At 47.7% G+C, this 23,220-nt stretch overlaps 1 protein-coding gene across 3 annotated transcripts in view; it reads left to right on the forward strand.

Annotated features, from left to right (window-relative positions):
• Nucleotides 1-21,162, forward strand: part of LOC140398376 (ADP-ribosylation factor 2-like) — a 33,670-nt gene extending 12,508 nt beyond the window's left edge. For all 3 annotated transcript variants that reach the window (XM_072486995.1, XM_072486994.1, XM_072486993.1), the window contains exons 4-5: nucleotides 850-974; nucleotides 19,284-21,162. In XM_072486995.1, coding sequence (XP_072343096.1) covers nucleotides 850-974; nucleotides 19,284-19,445 — 287 coding nt within the window. In that variant the 3' untranslated portion in view covers nucleotides 19,446-21,162. The remainder of the gene's footprint in view (nucleotides 1-849; nucleotides 975-19,283) is intronic.
• The last annotated feature ends 2,058 nt before the right edge of the window (nucleotides 21,163-23,220 follow it).

Here is a 23,220-nt window from a genome sequence, read left to right on the forward strand (position 1 = left end):
CTCTGTACGCGAACAGGTGCCAGAATGTGGCGACTAAGGGATTTTCACAATAACTTCATTTTGGTGTTGATGTGAGCCTACTTGTGACAATAATAAAGATTATTATTGTTACTACCTGGCTTGAACCTGCCCACTCGTTCCAGATAACCCGAGTTAAAATTGAGACTGCAGAGGCATTGTCACATTTGTGTACACCTTGTGACTGTTTGATGTTTTAATGCAAAACCTTTACTTTATTTAAAATAAATTTTGAGTACCCAATTCATTTTTTTCCAATTAAAGACAATTTTAGCATGGCCAACCCACCAACCCTGCACATTTGAGTTGTGGGGGTGAAACCCACGCAAGCACGCGGATAATGTGCAAACTCCACACGGACAGTGACGCAGAGTCGATGTGCAGTTCTTTCCTAAGCTAACCACCGTACTGCCAATGCAAACATTTTAGACAAGAATTGAATAGCGCAGAGAAGATGACATTTGGCTCTGTCACTTATATTGTCTTAGGAAAGAACTGCACATCGACTCCCTTCTTTCCTATGTCATCTTCAAAATGTTTGGCTGAAGTTGGTCTTCAGTAATAGCAAAGTGGACAATAGCAAATCAGCAGCCTGTTTTCAGTTCCACCATGCTCTTTTACAGTGATTTCCATGGGAATGAAAACCAACCAGGGTGTTCTGTGCATCAACTATTTCAGCCGTCTTATTTCTCATATTTATCTAACGTGTGCTAACATACATATGTCCTGACTGTAATTTATAACTGACCCTGAAGTCAAGGTTTACTGTTCTGTCATCATGTGCAAAGTCGATAGATACATCTTGTGTTTCAACATGCTTTCTTCTTAAAGGCCTAATATTCGTTGTCGACAGCAATGATCGAGAGCGTGTCAATGAGGCAAGGGATGAGTTGAATCGAATGCTCTCTGAAGACGAGCTGAAAGATGCAGTGTTATTAGTCTATGCAAATAAGCAGGTAAGTCAAGGCACATGAGGTTTCACAGTTACTTTTTTAAACCAGAACTCACTTTTGACTGTTTTAGCAGCAGCCCATACCATTACACTTCTATGAATGGATATGGTTAAATGCCAGGTTCTCAGACCATGAAACTCAGCAGAGTTAAGACTTGATATTTGGTTGCATTGTGCTTGGTCTACAAATAGGAAAGAAATCAGTGCTTTCCATTTCTAAGAGTCGATCCTTAATATTAGCTAAACAGGATTAGACTTGACTATCCCTCTTAAAGACAGGAAAAACATACCTTTTAAATATTGTATCTTGCGTTACTTCAGGACAACTGAAAACACTTTACAAGCGGTAGAGTATTTTTGACGTGTGGTTGATGTAATGTAGGAAACAGCAGCTAATTTGCACAGTGCAAGGTCCAAGATCATGTATTAGTTGTGTTTGCTGGGGATAAAGTTTGGTCAGGATTATGTGAGGAGCTTCTCTGCTGTTCTTCAAATAATACAATGGAACTTTGAAATCCACCTCGGAGGACAGGGCGGGCCTTGGGATCCTTGGGTTATCATTCAAAAGACTGCTTCCTTCTGCACTGAAGTGTCCTTCTAGATTATGTGCTGAAGTTTCTAGTGATACTTGAACCCACAACCTTCTGACTCCAGTTATAATTCTGCCATTTAAGTCAGGGCTGCTCAGTAGAATGGTTTCTGTATTTTGTTGAGGTTTGCATTTAAAGAATAGAAATTTAGGAATATTTAGTGCTGTTGGCATATTTTGTCTGCCCATGACTTTGGAAGAAAATGAGGAAAGCTAGGCTGAGAAAAAAGGTTAGAAATGGGTGTTTTTATTTCTCTAGTGCCTGTTCATCATTCAAAGTGTATCTTTCTTGAAACTGCTTTATCTGGAGTCTTCTTTGAAAAATATTTTTATTCAGGACATTTTTCATTTTATAAACCTAACACTACACTCATTAAACACTATTCAATTCTCATTATAAATAACCCATACAGCAAAACAGCACCCCCCCTCTCCTCCCCCAACCTGATGACTCTTGAGAGTCCACCTCGCGTAGAACCCCTGATGGCAAATTTGATCTTCTCCAAATGCAGAAATTCCGACTGGTCACCCACCCACATCGTTGCCTTTGGTTTGGCAGTTCCGGGGCCCACCACCCTAGCCAAAATCCTCCTCCAGGCTATCAGGGAGGCAAAGGCCAAATTATCAGCCTCTCTCCCCTCCTGCACTCCCGGCTCATCAGATATCTGAAATATCAGTGCCCGTGGGCTTGGGACCACCTTCACCCCCAAAATTCTGACATTGTCCCTGAAAAGGATCCCCAAAATTCCACTAACTTCAGACAAAACCAGAACGTGTGTGTGTGGTTTGCCGACCCCCTTAAGCATCACTCGCATTTGTCTTCTTCCTCTGGAAAGTTACTATAGTTAGCTATTGCGTTTCTATTAGAAATCTAGTGCTAGGAAACAGATAGTCGACAGTAACTTTGAAATTTAAAAAAAAATTATAATTTAAAAAAAAAAAAGACAAATTTTAATTTTAATTAATTGACGCAATGTCAGTTAGAGGGGTGCTGTGCTCTGACTGAGATGTGGCAGGTCCGGGAGGCATCCAGCGTCCTGGATGGCTTCATCTGCAGAAAGTGCACCCAACTGGAGCTCCTCACAGACCGCATGGTTCGGTTGGAGCAGCAATTGGATGCACTTAGGAGCATGCAGGTGGCGGAAAGCGTCATAGATCACAGTTATGTAAATGTGGTCACACCCAAGGTGCAGGCAGAGAAATGGGTGACCACCAGAAAGGGCAGGCAGTCAGTGCAGGAATCCCCTGTGGTTGTCCCCCTCTCGAACAGATATACCCCTTTGGATACTGTCGGGGGGGATAGCCTATCAGGGGAAAACAGCAGCAGCCAGAGCAGTGGCACCACGGCTGGCTCTGATGTTCAGAAGGGAGGGTCAAAGCGCAGAAGAGTAATAGTAATAGGGGCCTCTATAGTCAGGGGCACAGATAGGCGCTTCTGTGGACGTGAAAGAGACTCCAGGATGGTATGTTGCCTCCCTGGTGCCAGGGTCCAGGATGTCTCCGAACGGGTAGAGGGCACCCTGAAGGGGGAGGGCAAACAGGCAGAGGTCGTTGTACATATTGGTACTAACGACATAGGCAGGAAGGGGCACGAGGTCCTGCAGCAGGAGTTCAGGGAGCTAGGCAGAAAGTTAAAAGACAGGACCTCTAGGGTTGTAATCTCGGGATTACTCCCTGTGCCACGTGCCAGTGAGGCTAGAAATAGGAAGATAGAGCAGCTAAACACGTGGCTAAACAGCTGGTGTAGGAGGGAGGGTTTCTGTTATCTGGACCACTGGGAGCTCTGGCAGGTGTGACCTGTATAAGAAGGACGGGTTGCATCTAAACCGAAGAGGCATAAATATCCTGGCCGCGAGGTTTGCTAGTGTCACATGGGAGGGTTTAAACTAGTATGGCAGGGGGGTGGGCACGGGAGCAATAGGTCAGAAGGTGAGAGCATTGAGGGAGAACTAGGGAATAGGGACAGTGTGGCTCTGAGGCAGAGCAGACCGGGAGAAGTTGCTGAACACAGCGGGTCTGGTGGCCTGAAGTGCATATGTTTTAATGCAAGGAGATTTACGGGTAAGGCAGATGAACTTAGTTCCAAGTACTAATCCAAGCTCGATGATGTTGTTGCCATTACAGAGACCTGGTTGAGGGAAGGGCAGGATTGGCAGCTAAACGTTCCAGGATTTAGATGTTTCAGGCGGGATAGAGGGGGATGTAAAAGGGGAGGCGGAGTTGCGCTACTTGTTCGGGAGAATATCACAGCTGTACTGCGAGAGGACACCTCAGAGGGCAGTGAGGCTATATGGGTAGAGATCAGGAATAAGAAGGGTGCAGTCACAATGTTGGGGGTATACTACAGGCCTCCCAACAGCCAGCGGGAGATAGAGGAGCAGATAGGTAGACAGATTTTGGAAAATAGTAAAAACAACAGGGTTGTGGTGATGGGAGACTTCAACTTCCCCAATATTGACTGGGACTCACTTAGTGCCAGGGGCTTAGACGGGGCGGAGTTTGTAAGGAGCATCCAGGAGGGCTTCTTAAAACAATATGTAGACAGTCCAACTAGGGAAGGGGCGGTACTGGACCTGGTATTGGGGAATGAGCCCGGCCAGGTGGTAGATGTTTCAGTAGGGGAGCATTTCGGTAACAGTGACCACAATTCAGTAAGTTTTAAAGTACTGGTGGACAAGGATAAGAGTGGTCCGAGGATGAATCTGCTAAATTGGGGGAAGGCTAATTATAACAATATTAGGCGGGAACTGAAGAACATAGATTGGGGGCGGATGTTTGAGGGCAAATCAACATCTGACATGTGGGAGGCTTTCAAGTGGCAGTTGAAAGGAATACAGGACCAGCATGTTCCTGTGAGGAAGAAAGATAAATACGGCAATTTTCGGGAACCTTGGATGACGAGTGATATTGTAGGCCTCGTCAAAAAGAAAAAGGAGGCATTTGTCAGGGTTAAAAGGCTGGGAACAGACGAAGCCTGCGTGGAATATAAGGAAAGTAGGAAGGAACTTAAGCAAGGAGTCAGGAGGGCTAGAAGGGGTCACGAAAAGTCATTGGCAAATAGGGTTAAGGAAAATCCCAAGGCTTTTTACACTTACATAAAAAGCAAGAGGGTAGCCAGGGAAAGGGTTGGCCCACTGAAGGATAGGCAAGGGAATCTATGTGTGGAGCCAGAGGAAATGGGTGAGGTACTAAATGAATACTTTGCATCAGTATTCACCAAAGAGAAGGAATTGGTAGATGTTGAGTCTGGAGAAGGGGGTGTAGATAGCCTGGGTCACATTGTGATCCAAAAAGACGAGGTGTTGGGTGTCTTAAAAAATATTAAGGTAGATAAGTCCCCAGGGCTGATGGGGTCTACCCCAGAATACTGAAGGAGGCTGGAGAGGAAATTGCTGAGGCCTTGACAGAAATCTTTGGCTCCTCGCTGTCTTCAGGGGATGTCCCGGAGGACTGGAGAATAGCCAATGTTGTTCCTCTGTTTAAGAAGGGTAGCAAGGATAATCCCGGGAACTACAGGCCGGTGAGCCTTACGTCAGTGGTAGGGAAATTACTGGAGAGAATTCTTCGAGACAGGATCTACTCCCATTTGGAAGCAAATGGACGTATTAGTGAGAGGCAGCACGGTTTTGTGAAGGGGAGGTCATGTCTCACTAACTTGATAGAGTTTTTCGAGGAGGTCACTAAGATGATTGATGCAGGTAGGGCAGTAGATGTTGTCTATATGGACTTCAGTAAGGCCTTTGACAAGGTCCCTCATGGTAGACTAGTACAAAAGGTGAAGTTACACGGGATCAGGGGTGAGCTGGCAAGGTGGATACAGAACTGGCTCGGCCATAGAAGGCAGAGAGTAGCAATGGAGGGATGCTTTTCTAATTGGAGGGCTGTGACCAGTGGTGTTCCACAGGGATCAGTGCTGGGACCTTTGCTCTTTGTAGTATATATAAATGATTTGGAGGAAAATGTAACTGGTCTGATTAGTAAGTTTGCAGACGACACAAAGGTTGGTGGAATTGCGGATAGCGATGAGGACTGTCGGAGGATACAGCAGGATTTAGATTGTCTGGAGACTTGGGCGGAGAGATGGCAGATGGAGTTTAATCCGGACAAATGTGAGGTAATGCATTTTGGAAGGGCTAATGCAGGTAGGGAATATACAGTGAATGGTAGAACCCTCAAGAGTATTGAAAGTCAAAGAGATCTAGGAGTACAGGTCCACAGGTCATTGAAAGGGGCAACACAGGTGGAGAAGGTAGTCAAGAAGGCATACGGCATGCTTGCCTTCATTGGCCGGGGCATTGAGTATAAGAATTGGCAAGTCATGTTGCAGCTGTATAGAACCTTAGTTAGGCCACACTTGGAGTATAGTGTTCAATTCTGGTCGCCACACTACCAGAAGGATGTGGAAGCTTTAGAGAGGGTGCAGAAGAGATTTACCAGAATGTTGCCTGGTATGGAAGGCAGTAGCTATGAGGAGCGGTTGAATAAACTCGGTTTGTTCTCACTGGAACGAAGGAGGTTGAGGGGAGACCTGATAGAGGTCTACAAAATTATGAGGGGCATAGACAGAGTGGATAGTCAGAGGCTTTTCCCCAGGGTAGAGGGGTCAATTACTAGGGGGCATAGGTTTAAGGTGAGAGGGGCAAGGTTTAGAGTAGATGTACGAGGCAAGTTTTTTACGCAGAGAGTAGTGGGTGCCTGGAACTCGCTACCGGAGGAGGTAGTGGAAGCAGGGACGATAGTGACATTTAAGGGGCATCTTGACAAATATATGAATAGGATGGGAATAGAAGGATACGGACCCAGGAAGTGTAGAAGATTGTAGTTTAGTCGGGCAGCATGGTCGGCACTGGCTTGGAGGGCTGAAGGGCCTGTTCCTGTGCTGTACATTTCTTTGTTCTTTGTTGTTGAAAGAACCCATTCATGTGCTTTTTTTATCTAATGCATTCTGTGCACTACTTTAAATTGAATCGGGCTCAATATCACACGAGGTCGAGTTTATCCTATGTAAGGCCTCACTCCACCCCCCCCCCCCCCCCCCCCCCCCCCCCCTCAAATGCACCACCAAGCTCCTCCTCCTCCCATCCTCTTTATCTCTTCCAACAAGATCCTTTCCCTCTTCATCAACTGCTCATACATATTGGAGATTTTACCCTATCCTATCTCATCCTTAGAAACTATCTTTTCCAGTTTCTAGCAACAACGGGCGTGGAAACGTGGCCAGCTCCTTCCTCACAAAATTCCTAACGTGTAAGCACTGAAACCTGTTTCCCCTCCGAAGCAGAAACTTTTCTATCAGTTCCTCAAGCTCTGTAAATCTACCCTTCGCAAACAAATCTCTGAACCTCTCTATCCCCTCCTGCACCCAAACCCTGTATATCTACTCCACCCCTGCTGAAATAAATCTGATTTCCACTTATTGATGCCCACAACGATATTCCCTCCAGCTAAAAATGTTGCCAAAAACTGGTTCCAAGCTCTTAACGAGGCTGGCTACAAATACCCGACTTGAGGAGTACTTGGCTAGCAAGAACGGAAGCAGAGCCATCAACAGTGCCCTCAGACCCAACCCTATACACGAAGCCGCCTTCGTCCACCCTACAAACCGATTTTCCCTCCACGACCTATTTCCGAACCTTCTAGACATTTACTGCAAAATATTAGTTTATAAAATACGGCAACACCAACCTCCCTGACCACCTGTCCCTCTGCAAAAAGGCTCTCCGGATCCACGACATCATAATCATTCGATTAATCCTCCCAAAAAACGATTTAGGTAGGAAAATTGGGAGATTCTGGAAAATAAATAAGAATTTCGGAAGGATCGTCATTTTCACGAGATAGTGGGAGAACATCCCTCCTATTCAAATCTTTATTCATCCCTTCTACCAGGTTGGCCACATTCAACAGTGCAGCAGGACCCAGCTATGAATCATTTGTATTCCTAGATACCAGCAATTTGACCTGATCAGCCGAAACAGCGACTTTGGGCCCCTTCCTTGTCCCGGAGAGCTCACTGTAAACACCTCACTCTTCCCCACATTTACTCTGTACACTGAGAAAGAGCCAAGCTTACTCAGCATCTCCATTATTGCACTAGAGATTGAATCCATCACAGATAACTGCAAGTCATACGCGTATAGGGACACACTGCTCATTACACTCCCTCCCTATACACCGTCCACTCCATTAATTAAAAAAAATATATATTTTATTGAAATTTTTCGATCACAATTCTTTTCCCCCTTACACATCAAACATAAAAAAAAATGTAACAGTACATGTAACATGATAACCACAGTCTAATAAAGAGTAACTAACCAACATGGTAAACTAATCAATTAACATAAAATGAAACTTCCCCCCCCCCCCCCCCCCCCCCCGGCTTGCTGCTGCTGGTCATCTATCTTCCCTCTAACGTTACGCTAGGTAGTCGAGGAATGGTTGCCACCTTCTGGTGAACCCTTGAGCCGATCCTCTCAGTGCAAACTTAATCTGCTCCAGTTTTATGAACCCCGCCATATCGTTTATCCAGGCTTCCAGTCCGGGGGGTTTCGCTTCCTTCCACATGAGTAAAATCCTACGCCGGGCTACTAGGGACGCAAAGGCCACGACATCGGCCTCTTTCGCCTCCTGCAACTCATCCGCAACTCCAAATAAAGCTAACCCCCAGCCTGGTTTGACCCGGACCTTCACCACCTTCGAAATCACTCCCGTCACTCCCCTCCAATACCCCTCCAGTGCCGGGCACAACCAAAACATATGTGTGTGGTTTGCCGGGCTTCCGCCGCACCTCCCACACTTGTCCTCCGAAGAACCTGCTCAACCTTTCTCCCGTTATGTGTGCTCTATGTAGCACCTTAAATTGAATCAGGCTAAGCCTGGCGCACGAGGAAGAGGAATTTACCCTGCCTAGGGCATCAGCCCACAGACCCTCCTCTATCTCCTCCCCGAGCTCTTCTTCCCACTTTCCTTTTAGTTCGCCCACTAGCTCCTCCCCCTCTTCTCTCATCTCTCGGTATATCTCTGACACCTTGCCCTCCCCAACCCACACCCCCGAGAGCATTCTATCCTGGATCCCCTGTGCGGGAGCAATGGAAATTCCCTCACCTGTTGTCTTGTGAACGCCCTCACCTGCATATACCTAAAGAAATTTCCCCGGGGCAGCTTATACTTTTCCTCCAACGCTCCCAAGCTCACAAACGTCCCGTCTATAAATAAATCTCCCACCCTCCTAATTCCCAACTGGTGCCAGCTCTGGAATCCTCCATCCATCCTCCCTGGGGCAAACCTATGGTTGTTCCTGATTGGGGACCCCAGCAGGGCTCCCAGCACACCTCTCTGTCGCCTCCATTGTCTCCAGATATTTAATGTTGCCGCCACCACTGGGTTCGTGGTAAATTTTTTTGGTGAGAACGGTAGTGGCGCCGTCACCAGCGCCTCTAAGCTCGTCCCTTTACAGGACTTTCTCTCCAGTCTTTTCCACGCCGCTCCCTCTCCCTCCATCATCCACTTACGAATCATCGCCACATTGGCGGCCCAATAGTAGTCGCCCAAATTCGGCAGCGCCAGTCCCCCTCTGTCTCTGCTACATTGTAAGAACCCCCTCCTTACCCTCGGGACATTCCCTGCCCACACGTAGCTCGTGATGCTCCTGTCTATTTTTTTAAAGAAGGCCTTAGTGATCAGTATAGGGAAACATTGGAATACAAATAGGAACCTCGGGAGGACCATCATCTTAATTGCCTGCACTCTGCCCGCCAGTGACAGTGGCTGCATGTCCCACCTCTTGAAGTCCTCTTCCATTTGTTCTACCAGTCGTGTCAGATTAAGTCTGTGCAAGGTTCCCCAGCTCCTGGCTATCTGAATCCCCAGGTATCGGAAGTTTCTTTCCACTTTCCTTCGAGGCAGGCCATCTATCCCTCTACTCTGGTCCCCATGGTGTATCACGAAAAGTTCACTCTTCCCCATGTTAAGCCTATATCCCGAGAAATCTCCGAACTCCCTCAATATCTGTATGACCTCTGTCATCCCCCCCACTGGGTCCGTCACATACAACAGTAGGTCATCCGCGTAGAGTGACACTCAGTGTTCTTTTCCCCCTCTAATCACCCCTCTCCATTTCCTGGAGTCTCTCAGCGCCATGGCCAGTGGTTCAATTGCCAACGCGAACAGTAATGGAGATAGCGGGCATCCCTGTCTTGTTCCCCTGTATAGTCGGACATACTCCGATCTTTGCCGACCTGTGACCACACTTGCCGTTGGGGCCCCATAAAGGAGTTTGACCCAGCTAATAAACCCGTTCCCGTACCCGAACCTCCTCAGCACCTCCCATAGGTACTCCCACTCCACCCTGTCAAATGCTTTCTCTGCATCCATTGCCGCCACTATCTCTGCCTCCCCCTCTACTGGGGGCATCATTATCACCCCTAATAGCCGTCGCACGTTGACATTTAGTTGTCTCCCCTTTACGAATCCTGTCTGGTCTTCGTGCACCACCCCCGGGACACAGTCCTCTATCCTCGATGCCAGCACTTTTGCTAGCAATTTGGCGTCCACATTTAATAGTGAAATAGGCCTATAGGACCCGCACTGCAGCGGATCTTTATCCCGCTTCAAGATTAGCGATATCGTCGCCTCCGACATTGTCGGGAGTAGAGTCCCTCCTTCCCTGGCCTCGTTAAAAGTCCTCACCAACAGTGGGGCCAGCAGGTCCACATATTTTCTATAAAATTCCACCGGGGACCCATCTGGTCCCGGAGCCTTCCCTGCCTGCATATTCACCAGCCCCTTGGTAACCTTGTCCACCCCAATTGGTGCCCCCAGGCCTTCCGCCTCCTGCTCCTCCACCCTCGGGAACCTTAATTGGTCCAGGAACTGCCGCATCTCCTCTTTTCCTTCCGGGGGTTGGGACCTATAAAGTCTTTCGTAAAAGGTCTTAAACACCCCGTTTATCTTCCCTGCTCTCCGCACTGTAGCTCCCTTTTTGTCTCTAATTCCCCCTATCTCCCTCTCCGCTGTCCTCTTTCGCAGCTGATGGGCCAACAGGCGACTAGCCTTTTCCCCATATTCATACCTCACCCCCTGTGCCTTCCTCCACAGCACCTCCGCCCTCCTGGTGGTCAGAAGGTCGAACTCCGTCTGGAGTCGTCGTCTCTCCCTGTATAGTCCCTCCTCCGGGGTCTCCGCAAATTCTCTGTCCACCCTTAAGATCTCCCCCAGTAGTCTTTCCCTTTCCTTGGCCTCTGTTTTCCCTTTGTGGGCCCTGATGGAAATCAGCTCTCCTCTGACCACTGCCTTTCCATACCACTCCCACTCGGACCTCCCCGTCGTCATTGGCCTCCAGGTACCTCTCGATACATCCCCGCACTCTTCCACAGACTCCCTCATCCGCCAACAATCCCACATCTAATCGTCAGAGTGCACGCTGCTCCCTCTCCTCTCCTAGTTCCAGGTCCACCCAATGTGGGGCATGATCCGAGATAGCTATGGCTGAATACTCAGCTTCTTCCACCCTCGAGATCAACGACCTTCCCAAAACAAAAAAATCTATCCGGGAGTACACCTTATGAACATGGGAGAAGGAGAACTCCCTGGCCCTCGGTCTAAGAAATCGCCATGGATCCACTCCCCCCCCCCCCCCCCCCCCCCCCCCCCCCCCCCCATTTGTTCCATAAACCCCTTAAGCACCTTGGCCACTGCCGGCCTTCTTCCGGTCTTAGATCTGGATCTATCTAACCCTGGGTCCAGCACGGTGTTGAAGTCTCCCCCCATTATCAACTTTCCTACCTCCAGGTCCGGGATACGTCCCAGCATCCGCCTCATAAATCCCGCATCGTCCCAATTCGGGGCATATACGTTAACCAACACAACCTCCATTCCCTCCAGCCTGCCATTCACCATTACATATCTGCCTCCACTATCTGCTACAATGCTCCTTGCTTCGAATGATACCCGTTTCCCCACCAGTATGGCCACCCCTCTATTCTTTGCATCTAGCCCTGAATGGAACACCTGGCCCACCCATCCTTTCCTTAACCTAACTTGGTCCGCCACCTTCAGGTGCGTCTCCTGGAGCATAGCCACGTCTGCCCTCAGTCCTTTCAAGTGCGCGAGCACCCGGGCCCTTTTTATCGGTCCATTTAGGCCACTCACGTTCCACGTGATCAGCCTCACTAGGGGGCTACCTGCCCCCTTCCCGTGTCGACTAGCCATCACCCTCTCTAGGCCAGTCCCACGTCCCGATTCCGCGCTCCCACTCGTTCCCCAGGTGTCGCATTCCAGCCCCGACCACCTTTTCTTTAGCCAGTTCCTCTTTGATTTCTGCAGCAGCAACCCAATTATCCTTCTCTCTCCCCCCCCCCCCCCCCCCCCCCCCCCCCCCCCCCCCCGCTAGATCCCCCTCTAGCGTGATTGCTCGCCCCCATATTACTTCCGCAGGCCAGCTGACTTCAACTAACCCCGGCTTCTCCTGCTCACTCCTTGACCCCCCCCGTGTGGGGAACTCCCATCTACCTTGCGCCTATCTTCCTGCCATTATCTTTCTGGCGCGGGAACATCTCTGTAGCTGACCCGCCTCTTGTGGCGCAGCTCCCTCTCCCACCCCACTCCCATTTCTCATCCTCCGCCTATGTCTCTTTCCCCCCCCCCCCCCCACCGGCGCCCACATTTCTTAGTGTCTCCCCCCTTCCCAATTTACATCTCTATATACATCGACAGTGACATTTCCCTCTAATATCAGTCCCTCAGTTCCGATCCAGTTTCTCATCTTTAATAAAGGTCCATGCTTCTTCCGCCGTTTCGAAGTAGTGATGTCTCTCCTGGTACGTGACCCATAGTCGCGCCGGCTGCAGCATCCCGAACTTCACCTTGTGTAACACCTCCTTGGCTCGATTAAAACTCGCCCTCCTTCTCGCCACCTCCGCACTCCAATCCTGGTACACCCGTACCACTGCATTCTCACATCTACTACTCCGTACCTTTTTGGCCCATCTCAGAACCACTTCTCTATCATTTAAAGCGGTGAAATCGCACGATTGTCGCCCTAGGTGGTTCTCCCGCCTTTGGTCTCCTCACCGGGACCCGATGAGCCCCCTCCACTTCTAAGGGGCCCGAAGGGGCCTCAGCTCCCATCAGCGAGCTTAGCATCGTGCTCACGTAAGCCCCGCAGTCCGCTCCTTCCACGCCCTCAGGGAGACCCAGGATCCGAAGGTTCTTCCTTCGTGCTCTGTTTTCTAGGGCCTCAATCCTTTCAATGCACTTTTTGTGGAGCGCCTCGTGCGTCTGTCAGGCCGCCAGGCCCAGGATCTCGTCCTCATTATCCGCCACCTTCTGCTCCACCACGCGGAGCTCTGTCTCCTGGGTCCTTTGTGCCTCCTTAAGCCCCTCAATTGCCTGTTGCATCGGGGTCAGCACCTCCTTCTTTAGTAGCTCCACACACCGTCTTAAAAATTTGTCTTGATCGGGCCCCCATGTCGCCTGGGCTTTCTCCGCCGCCATCTTGCTTCTTTTCCCCTTCTGTCCCTATCGTCGAGGATTCCTCGCGATGTAGCCGCCGCCGCCGATATTTTCCTCTTTCGTTGGGGGGGGGCCTCCCTATTAACTCACCCCACACCGGGTTACGTCGTGAGAAAATTTCCTGTTGGGGCTCTTAAAAGAGCCCGAAGGTCCGTTGGAGCTGGAGCCGCCGAAACGTGCGGCTTAGCTGGTCATCGCCGCAACCGGAAGTGGTCCACTCCATTGATGACCTTAGCCCAATTGCCGATGGCTCAATTGCGATTGCAAAAAGTAACTGGGAGAGTGGACATCCCTGCCTTGTACCCCTGTGCAAACGGAAATAACCCAAACATTTGTGTTTGTGTGAACGCTAGCCTTGAGGGCCCTACCTTAATCGTAATGGGCTCCTTCAGGTCCCTACCTCGTCCACCTCCCATACCCACCTAAGATGGCTGCCGCCACCCTTCCATCCAATGACCCCATAAAGAAACCTTCATCATCAGCAGCCACCCCTCCACCCCATCCCAAACAAAGAAAACCCCAGTGAGCTGCTGTCCCAACCCATGGAAAAAACAAAGAAAACAGCCCCCCCCCCCCCCCCCCCCCAATAGCCACCCATGGCTTTCCCTCCCACTTTGCTTCCAATAACCAGCATTTCTGCTGGCAGCGTGACCCCCCATCTGAGGCAACGCACATTTTATTTACAAATATGCCCGTACACTATCCCCTCCCCCTCCACCTAACCCACCTTTCCTTAATCATGTACCCCAAGCCACTTCATCCTCACACCTACTCCGCTGCTCCTCCCCGTGCTTCCCATCATTCCCAACAATTGCTTTAATATGGGGCGGCATGGTGGCGCAGTGGTTAGCACTGCTGCATTACGGCACCAAGGACCAGGGTTCGATCCCGGCTGTGGGTCACTGTCCGTGTGGAGTTTGCACATTCTCCCAGTGTGCCTGGGTCTCACCTTTTTCTTGTCCAGGTACCTATGGAGCCAAACTGATTGCCTATGGCAGCTCCCCAGCTCTCAGATTCTTCCTCAAGGACCGATGCGCCCAGTCCACTTCAGGAGTCTGATCAAAGACCCCCCTCCACCACCAACCGCTCGAACATCTTTGCAATGTATTCCGTGATTCTCGCACCCTCTAATACTTTCGGGCAGCCCGATAATCCTCAAGTTCTGCTGCCTGGAGCAGTTCTCCAGGTCATCAATCTTTGCGTTCAGTTTATTGTGCCCCTTCAGAATCAACATCGCTGCCTCCAAAGAGGTAATCCGATCTTCATAGTCAGCAACCATCTCCTCCACCTTCTGGATCAATGCATTCTGCGAATCCAGCCACTGTTCCAAGGCTGGCTAAATTAGTTCTCCCACTTTCTCCAAGTCTTCAGTGATGGCCTGCCTTTGCTTTTTTAAATTCAGTCCATAGGATCTCCACCAGCTTGTCTGTTGACCACTGAGCAGGCAATGATGCCACAGGTCCCGTAGCCATCTTTTCTTATCCTGCACCATGCGTGTTCTCCAGGTCTAAAGAATGCCCTTGTTCGACACACTCCTCGTCTGGTAACTCTTTGACATCACTCAGAGGCAAAATTTTCGTTCTTCTACTTTACCGCTTTTCCGCCTGCATCATCCCCGCAAAATGGGCACAAAGGGCCAAAAAAACTCAGTCCTCGGACAGGAGCTACCTTGTGTGACCACTCACTCCATGGCTGCCACTGGAAGTCTGGAGTTTTTTTTTAAACTATCTTCTCCGAAGAGTATATGTGGTGACCTAGTAGAGGAGTAATAAAACTCAAAAGCTGCAAATAACGTTTGTGTTTTCGCTAGAATTTAGAAGGTTATGGGGTGATCGGATCAAAGTAAGATATTACCAGGGAAAAACAGGGTTGATGAAGATAAACTACTTCCATTGGTTTGGAGATTCTAAAACTAGGGGGCATAGTCTAAAAATTAAGGCTAGATTCATTCAGGAGAGATATTAGGAAGAACCTCTTCACTCAAAGGGTGGTTGAGGTTTGGAACTCTCCCCCACAAACAGCAGTTGAAGCTCCAGCAGGTGTTAAATTTAAATCCGAGATAGATATGTTAAGTAAGGGATATGGCAAAGGTAGAGAGAGAATTAGGCCACAGATCAGCCATGATCTCATTAAATGGCGGGAGGGCCTCCTGTACCTATGTTCTCAACAGCTTTTAGATTTTTATGCCATTAAAAACCTTTTTATGGAAAGTGCAAGTCTTCAGTGATGGAGTAGGGGACTGTGGAGGATCTGCATACCTGCAATAGCAAATGCATTGTGGAACTACAGTGAAATGCAATAGATACCATTGTATTGTTTGACCCATTGTATTGATGGAGTTTGCTGATTATCAATTAAGATGTTTTATAATGAAATGGAAAAATCCAAGCTGAAAACATTGCTATCAAAGTTATCGACTTTGGTAGCAATAATAGGAAAGCAAATAGAGAGTGGAATGTGCAACAAAACCTGGGTGTCCTCGTACACCTGTTGCTGAAGGTAAGCATGCAGGTGCAGCAGGTGGTACTTGAGTCATAGCGAGATGACTCAAGTACAGAAATAGGGATGTCTTGCTACAATTATAAAGGGCCTTGGTAAAGCTGCACCTGAAATATTGTGTGCAGTTTTTGTCTCCTTATTTGAGGAAGGATGTTCTTGCTCTGGAGGGAGTGTAGAGAAGGTTTAGCAGACTGATTCCTGGGATGACAGGACTGATGTATGAGGAGAGGTTGAGTCGGTTAAGATTGTAATTGCTGGAGTTCAAAAGAATGAGGGGGGTCTGTGCAGAATTCACTGGCCTGTGAATTCGCTGCCACAGAAAACAGTTGAGGTAAAAAAGCGGTTTTCAAAAAGGAGTTAGATAGAGCACTTGGAGCGAAGAAGATCAAAAGCTATTGAGTTGGGTGATCAGCCATGATCATAATGAATGGCAGAGCAGGCTCGAAGGGCCAAATAGCCGCCTCCTATTTTCCATGTTTCACCTTCATGTGGATCATTGGGCAATCCTTGTACATGTGAAAGCTGTGTAAATATTGCTACAATGGTGAAGACTTGCATTTCTCAACTAGTTTATTTTTTAAAAAAAATATATATATTTATTAAAGTTTTTTTACACAATTTTTCTCCCTTACAAACAATAACCCCCCCCCCCCCGTAACAAAAAAAACAAACGAGAAATCGCGCAGAGCAAGATATATACATAGCAAAATGATATATTTACACAGCTTTGTACACTGGCCCTCACCCGTACGTGCCAGTTTCCCCAACCCTTCATGTTATCTCTTGCTCATCCATCCTCCCAGGCAGTCTCCCCCCCCTTCCAGGACGTGTGTCCCCCCCCCCCCCCCCCCCAAGGTTGCTGCTGCTGCTGACCGACCTTCCTCTAACGCTCCGCGAGATAGTCTAGGAACGGTTGCCACCGCCTGTAGAACCCCTGCGCAGACCCTCTCAAGGCAAACTTAATCCTCTCCAACTTAATGAAATGCACCCAGCCACATCATTTATCCAGGCCTCCAGGCTGGGGGGCTTCGCCTCCTTCCACATTAGCAAGATCCTTTGCCGGGCTACTAGGGACGCAAAGGCCAGAATGCCGGCCTCTTTCGCCTCCTGCACTCCCGGCTCGTCCACTACTCCAAATATTGCTAGCCCCCAGCTTGGCTTGACCCGGACTTTCACCACCTGAGATATTGCTCCCGCCACTCCTCTCCAGAACCCCTCCAGTGCCGGGCATGACCAAAACATGGTCATGGTTCGCCGGGCTCCCTGAGCACCTTCCACATCTGTCCTCTACCCGAAAGAACCTACTCAACCTCTCCCCCGTCAAGTGCGCTCTGTGGACCACCTTAAATTGTATCAGGCTGAGCCTGGCACACGAGGAGGAGGAATTAACCCTACCTAGGGCATCAGCCCACAGACCTACCTCGATCTCCTCCCCCAGCTCCTCCTCCCATTTACCCTTCAACTCTTCTACCAGCGCTTCCCCCTCTTCTTTCAACTCCTGGTGTATTTCCGATACCTTGCCCTCCCCGACCCATACACCCGAGATCACCCTATCTTGAACTTCTTGTGCCGGGAGCAATGGGAATTCCCTCACCTGTCGCCTCACAAAAGCCCTCACCTGCATATATCTAAAGGCATTTCCCGGGGGTAACTCGAACTTCTCCTCCAGTGCCCCTAGGCTCGCAAACGTTCCGTCGATGAACAGGTCCCCCATTCTTCCAATCCCCGCCCGATGCCAGCTCTGGAACCCCCCGTTCATCTTCCCCGGGACAAACCGGTGGTTACCCCTGATCGGGGACCACACCGATGCTCCCATTGCACCCCGGTGCTGTCTCCACTGGCCCCAGATCCTTAGCGTTGCCGCCACCACCGGGCTCGTGGTATACTTTGTCGGCGAGAGCGGCAGCGGTGCCGTCACCAACTCCCCCAGGCTCGCTCCTTTACAGGACGCCATCTCCATCCTCTTCCATGCCGCCCCCTCTCCCTCCATAACCCACTTGCGGATCATCGTCACATTTGCTGCCCAGTAGTAGCCAGCACTTTTGCCAGCAACTTTGCATCCACATTGAGGAGCGAGATCGGCCTGATTGATCCACATTGCAGTGGATCCTTGTCCTGCTTTAGGATCAAAGAAATTGTCGGGGGCAGGGTCACCTCCTCTCTTGCCTCATTAAAGGTCCTCACCAGTAGCGGGGCCAACAGGTCTGCGTACTTCCTGTAGAACTCCACCGGGAATCCGTCCGGTCCCGGGGCCTTCCCCACCTGCATGCTCCCCAAACCCTTGCTCAGCTCCTCCAACCCAATTGGTGCCCCCAAACCAGCCACCTCTTGCTCCTCCACCCTCGGGAATCTCAGCTGATCTAGGAATCGTCTCATCGCCTCTTCCCCCGCTGGGGGCTGGGATCTGTACAGCTCTTCATAAAAGGCCTTGAATACCTCGTTTATTTTCGTCGCACTCCGAACCGTGGCTCCCCTTCCATCTTTGACTCCCCCTATTTCCCTCGCTGCCATCCTCTTACGGAGCTGGTGTGCCAGCATCCGACTAGCCTTTTCCCCACACTCGTAGGTCGCCCCCTGGCTTTCCTCCACTGTGCCTCCGCCTTCCCTGTGGTCAACAGGTCAAACACCGTCTGGAGCCGTCGTCTTTCCCCAAGTAATCTTTCCTCGGGGGCCTCTGCGTATCTCCTGTCCACTCAAAATCTCCCCCACTAACCTCTCCCTTTCCATATCCTCTGTCTTCTCCCTATGAGCCCTAATGGAAATGAGCTCTCCCCTGATCACCGCCTTCAACGCCTCCCATACCACCCCCACCCGCACCTCCCCGTTGTCGTTGGCCTCCAAGTACCTTTCAATACACCCCCTCACCTTCCCACACACCACCTCGTCCGCCAGCAGTCCCACATCCAGCCGCCACAACGGGCGTTGGTCCCTCTCCTCTCCCAGCTCCAGTTCCACCCAGTGCGGGGCATGGTCCAAAACGGCTATAGCCGAATACTCCGTCCCCTCCACCCTCGGGATGAGAACTAGTTTATTTTCTGCTGAGAATTGGAAATTAACTTGGCTTTGACACCTCCTGCACAACGTCCCCCACAAATTTCCCTTGCACCTTAAGTGTACAAAGTATTTTTTGTACAGTGGTTATTTAAATTATGGACTACAGAAAAACTTTATGCTGATTCCAAGTCAAATTGAATATACTAAATTGACTTGATTCAGCAGAAAATAGAAAATTTTGAGTTAGAAAAGTTACCAGCCAAATTTCCATGAATTAGTAGGAAAACACAATATCATCGGGTCCCAGTTCTGGTTCCTGCTTGCTTTGCTGTACTGAATGAAGCACTCCAAGGCACTTCACAGACACATGATAGAACAAAATATGTCACAGAGTCACATAAGGAAATATTAGGTCAGATGTCCAAATGTTTGGTCAAAGAGGGCAATTTTAAACCGATGCTAGTGACACTTGATGCTAGTGAATGGGCACTTGAGCGGCACAAAAGGCGCTTATACTTCAGGAACTCTTGTGCAGGGATAGATGGAATATTATGGAGGGGTGGAGGGGAAGCTGCTGGATATGTTCAGAAAATTAGACACTCGAGCAGTATGATAGTGGATCACCTTGAGATGATTTGAATCCAATGCAAATGACCATCTTTCGATTGTACAAGAAAGCAATCCTGATGTTTCATTCAAAATTCTTCCTTCTTGCAGGATTTGCCCAATGCGATGAATGTTGCAGAAATCACGGATAAACTGAACCTGCACCAAATCTACCAAAGAACTTGGAACGTCCAGGCAACCTGCGCTACCAGTGGCGATGGTCTCTATGAAGGCCTGAATTGGCTGGCTAGTCAACTTGGAAAACATAAATGATCCATTCCACTTTCTGAATGCCTCCACATGACCAACCATGCTGCTGTGTGTGTGTGTGTGTGTGTGTGTGTGAATTGAGTGGGAGCAGTTTCCTCACCATGTGCCTTTTATAATACAGAAGGGTTAGGGACACTACTTATTTGAACTGGTATTATGGAGAATTGCAAAAGTATTTTACTAATAAAAATGAATGGTTCTAGTTTTGGAATAGTGGCCTGTAATACTTGAAAGCATGAAATCAGTTTGCAGCCTGTAATTACAAGCTGCCCAAACATTAGGACCATGAAGTGCTATTTTATGGTCTCTTTTTCTAACTTGTGGTGGGGAGCAGGGAAAATGTGCCTGATCTCCAGCAAATATTGTTGTGGAATTTAAGAGCACGGCAGCAGATCTTGCTTTGCAATCTCATGTAAACTTTTTGTTGCCCTAAACCTGAGTGGTACAGGCTGGTTTTAAATTGTGCTCACATACTGAAGATTCGGTGGCTGTGGGGAATAGTGAAAATCAATATGTCCTCTGGGGAAATTGTTCACTTGTTTTGAGTTGGTGTTTGCTTTTGATAATTCTGCAAAAGGAAAAAGGAGTGGAATTATGTCTGCATATGGGCAATTTGTACTGAATGGTGTAATTCTACAGGTTTGTAGAAACTTAAAGTCCTGCAACATAAATAATGTGTGGAGGTCACTGAGGCTGCTGCTCCCATTCCGCTATTTTGTATAAATTTTGAGCAACACTTGCATGTATTTACTACTGGGGAAGGGTGAAGGGTCAAATGCATAAATAACAAATATTTAATCCTTTTTACTTGTAAATACCAAGAGACAACTCCACATAATGTAAGAAGTGTCTCTATCCCTGCAATAACAATACAGACACCAGGTGATTTTAAAAGCACTCGTCATCTTTAGTAATGATATTTGGAGTTAAATTTTAAGATGATGGGAATTTAAAATTGCGCACATGTTCTCGGAAACCTCCCCAAAAGTCTGACATACCTAGCAAAAGAAGACATTTGTAAACACTTCAGGCTGTTTGAAGATTATTTAGGTTTAGTCAGAATGCTCATCTATATATAGACCAGTAGTATACATTTCAAATGGACTTCTTTGTATATTAATGACCAATTGAATACAGATGCCTTCTGCACAAACTGAATATAGCTAAAAGACTCTTGGAATTCTATGGATTCTATCGAGGTTGACCTTAAGATGAAAACTGTAATCTTGTTGACTGTAGCAATATGCAAGGGGAGAAGTGAGCTGGTTATTGACTGAATCAGTTTACAAAAGTGAAATGCTGTGGATGATGGAAACCGGAAATAAAATCAGAAAATGCTGGAAATGCTCAATAGGTCTGGCAGCATCTATGGCGGAAAAAAAACAAGTTTCCGTTTTGGGTTGATAATCCAATAAAAGGTCCAAAACTGCTTTTCCAATGTTTTCTGATTCTATTTACTCTTTAGTTACCAGATTTGAGAGATTACCAGATTGTGTGAGAACAATGTAACGTAAGAATATATTTTAAGCGGACCGATGTTGCACTTGAAAGCAATAGCACGAGGCCTTCTCTGAATTTTTCATTATTTTTCTGAAATAATGAGGCAGACACCCTCAAAAGAGGAGCAAATATGTCTAGTCTGAAAAAAGTCAGGTGTTTTTAAACTATATTTGAAAACCTGTCTTGATGCACTTGTATTAAAGATATCTCTTGGAATAAACAGTCTTGTTTCATGCCAGCATGTTATTTGCCTATGTAAGACTGAGTTCCTGCTGGGTTTGAGGGCGGTGGGTGACGAGAACATGTTTGCAAATATTTCTGCTAACAGTTGTTCAGAAACCTGCTTAATACCTGCGCAAGTGTTTCAAAATCCTGAAGGATAACTTGAAACACTGGTTCTTGGTGTATATTGTTACGACACCCTGGGTTGGTGTTTGGTCAATTCCAGCTCCACTTGACCCAGAGTCAATACAAGTGAAATTATATATTTTAAAATACCAGAGGACGTTGGCTGAGCCCAATGAACTGTGTAACTTTAAAATAAGTAATCTTTTTTTGTACAGTATTATAATTAAACTGGCAGAAAAATGTAACTTGGCTAATATCCCTTTCCCAACACCCTCCCATCACACACACAAACAACACAGAGGAAAGGGTGGTTGAGGGGTAAAGAAATGATTAATAGTGGGGTTTTTGTGTGTGTTGGATCTCTGTTTAAAATGTTACAATTATAAATGCCTCAAATATTTTCTTAAAAAAAGAAATTATTAATAAAGCAAAAGGAGAAAGGATCTTTTTTGTAAAATGTAAACATTTCCAATTAAGGATCAATTTCGCGTGGCCAATCCACCTATCCTGTACATCTTTGGGTTGTGGGGTGAGACTCCGCAAACACTGGGAGAATGCAAACTCCACACAGTGACCCGGGGTCGAACTCTGGTCCTTGGTGCCGTGAGGCAGCAGTGCTAACCCCCCACCCCCCCCCAAAGGGTAAAGTATCTTTGATGCAGATAGATGTTTTCCACAAGTTTCTTTCTCAAGGTTGGGCCTTCAGTTGCATACTTGCTTTTCCTTTAACTTGTAATGATCTTCACTGAAGACTCACAAAGAGAGCAGGCAATCGCTAGCAAAGGGAGAAAACACAGCTCTTCATCCTTTAAGGGTCTAGAGACTTTTGGCCAGGTTATCTACTTTTTCTGCAGATTCAGGATCATTTCAAATTTACAGCAAGGGTATGCCAGGCACTACTGGTTTTAGAACAATAAAGCCGTTCTTTCAGCAGGAGAGAGAGACTGTTTCTTCTCCTTCCGAATTCTAAACGCCTCTACCCAATTCTCTCAGAAAGCATCACACAGGAACCAATCATATAAATGTTATAAGGCAGAGCACTGTCCCTGACCAACCCATAGGTCGCCAGCTAGCTAATCAAACTGAGTTCTGCCAAAGCTGGTTTCAAAGGTCTATTCGGTGCCGACAAGTCTATTCTTCCTCTCAAAAATACAAAACGTAGGAACAATGTCCTGACAAGATGGCTGCTTCAGCTTGAGTCCTCTGCTTAAAGGCACATTCTGAATATGGGTGTGTGGGTCAAAAATAATAAAATAAAAGAAATGGGAGCAAAAGAAATAAACAGAAAGGCCTCTTACGATATTTGTTTGAAATAATGAGGAACATTATTTCAAACAAGCTGAAGCGGCTTGTGCAACCGAATGAGGAACCAGTCCAGTTGTGTAAAGTAAAAGAAACAAAAATAACAAGACTAATATGCACTCGGACACTTGAAGTATATTCACCATTTTATCTGAAGTTATTTCTTCTTTCCAAAGTATGCTCCCGTTCCCTGAAATCACCGCGATGCCCCTTTTCCCACATAACACCCAATTTTAGAAATTAAATTTTAGTAATTCAATATAGATCAAATCTTGCTAATAGTTACCACACAATGCCGCTTAGGTGACCAAGACTGGGAGTAGTCTCTTCCTGGTTCAATGAAGGCATGAAACTGTCTTTTAGAGGGGAATATCTGCAATCTTCGATCAGGCCTTTGTGGCTTGAATCACAGATGGAACGAGCCTGTCTGACTGTTGGAGGAGAACAGCCTCCTTCCCCAATGAGGTGCTAGCAGTTATACTGTTCAGTCTCTTTGTCATCCCACCCTGTGGATTCAGCTGTCTCCATCTCCATTTCTTTGCCTCATTTATAAAGCCCCACTGATCTTTGGTAAATGTGTCTGACATGGCCATTCGCACCTCAATGTCTCTCGACGCCTGCTAATCTT

The sequence above is a fragment of the Scyliorhinus torazame genome, chromosome 21 (genome assembly GCF_047496885.1).
Source record: "Scyliorhinus torazame isolate Kashiwa2021f chromosome 21, sScyTor2.1, whole genome shotgun sequence".
NCBI lineage: Eukaryota > Metazoa > Chordata > Chondrichthyes > Carcharhiniformes > Scyliorhinidae > Scyliorhinus > Scyliorhinus torazame.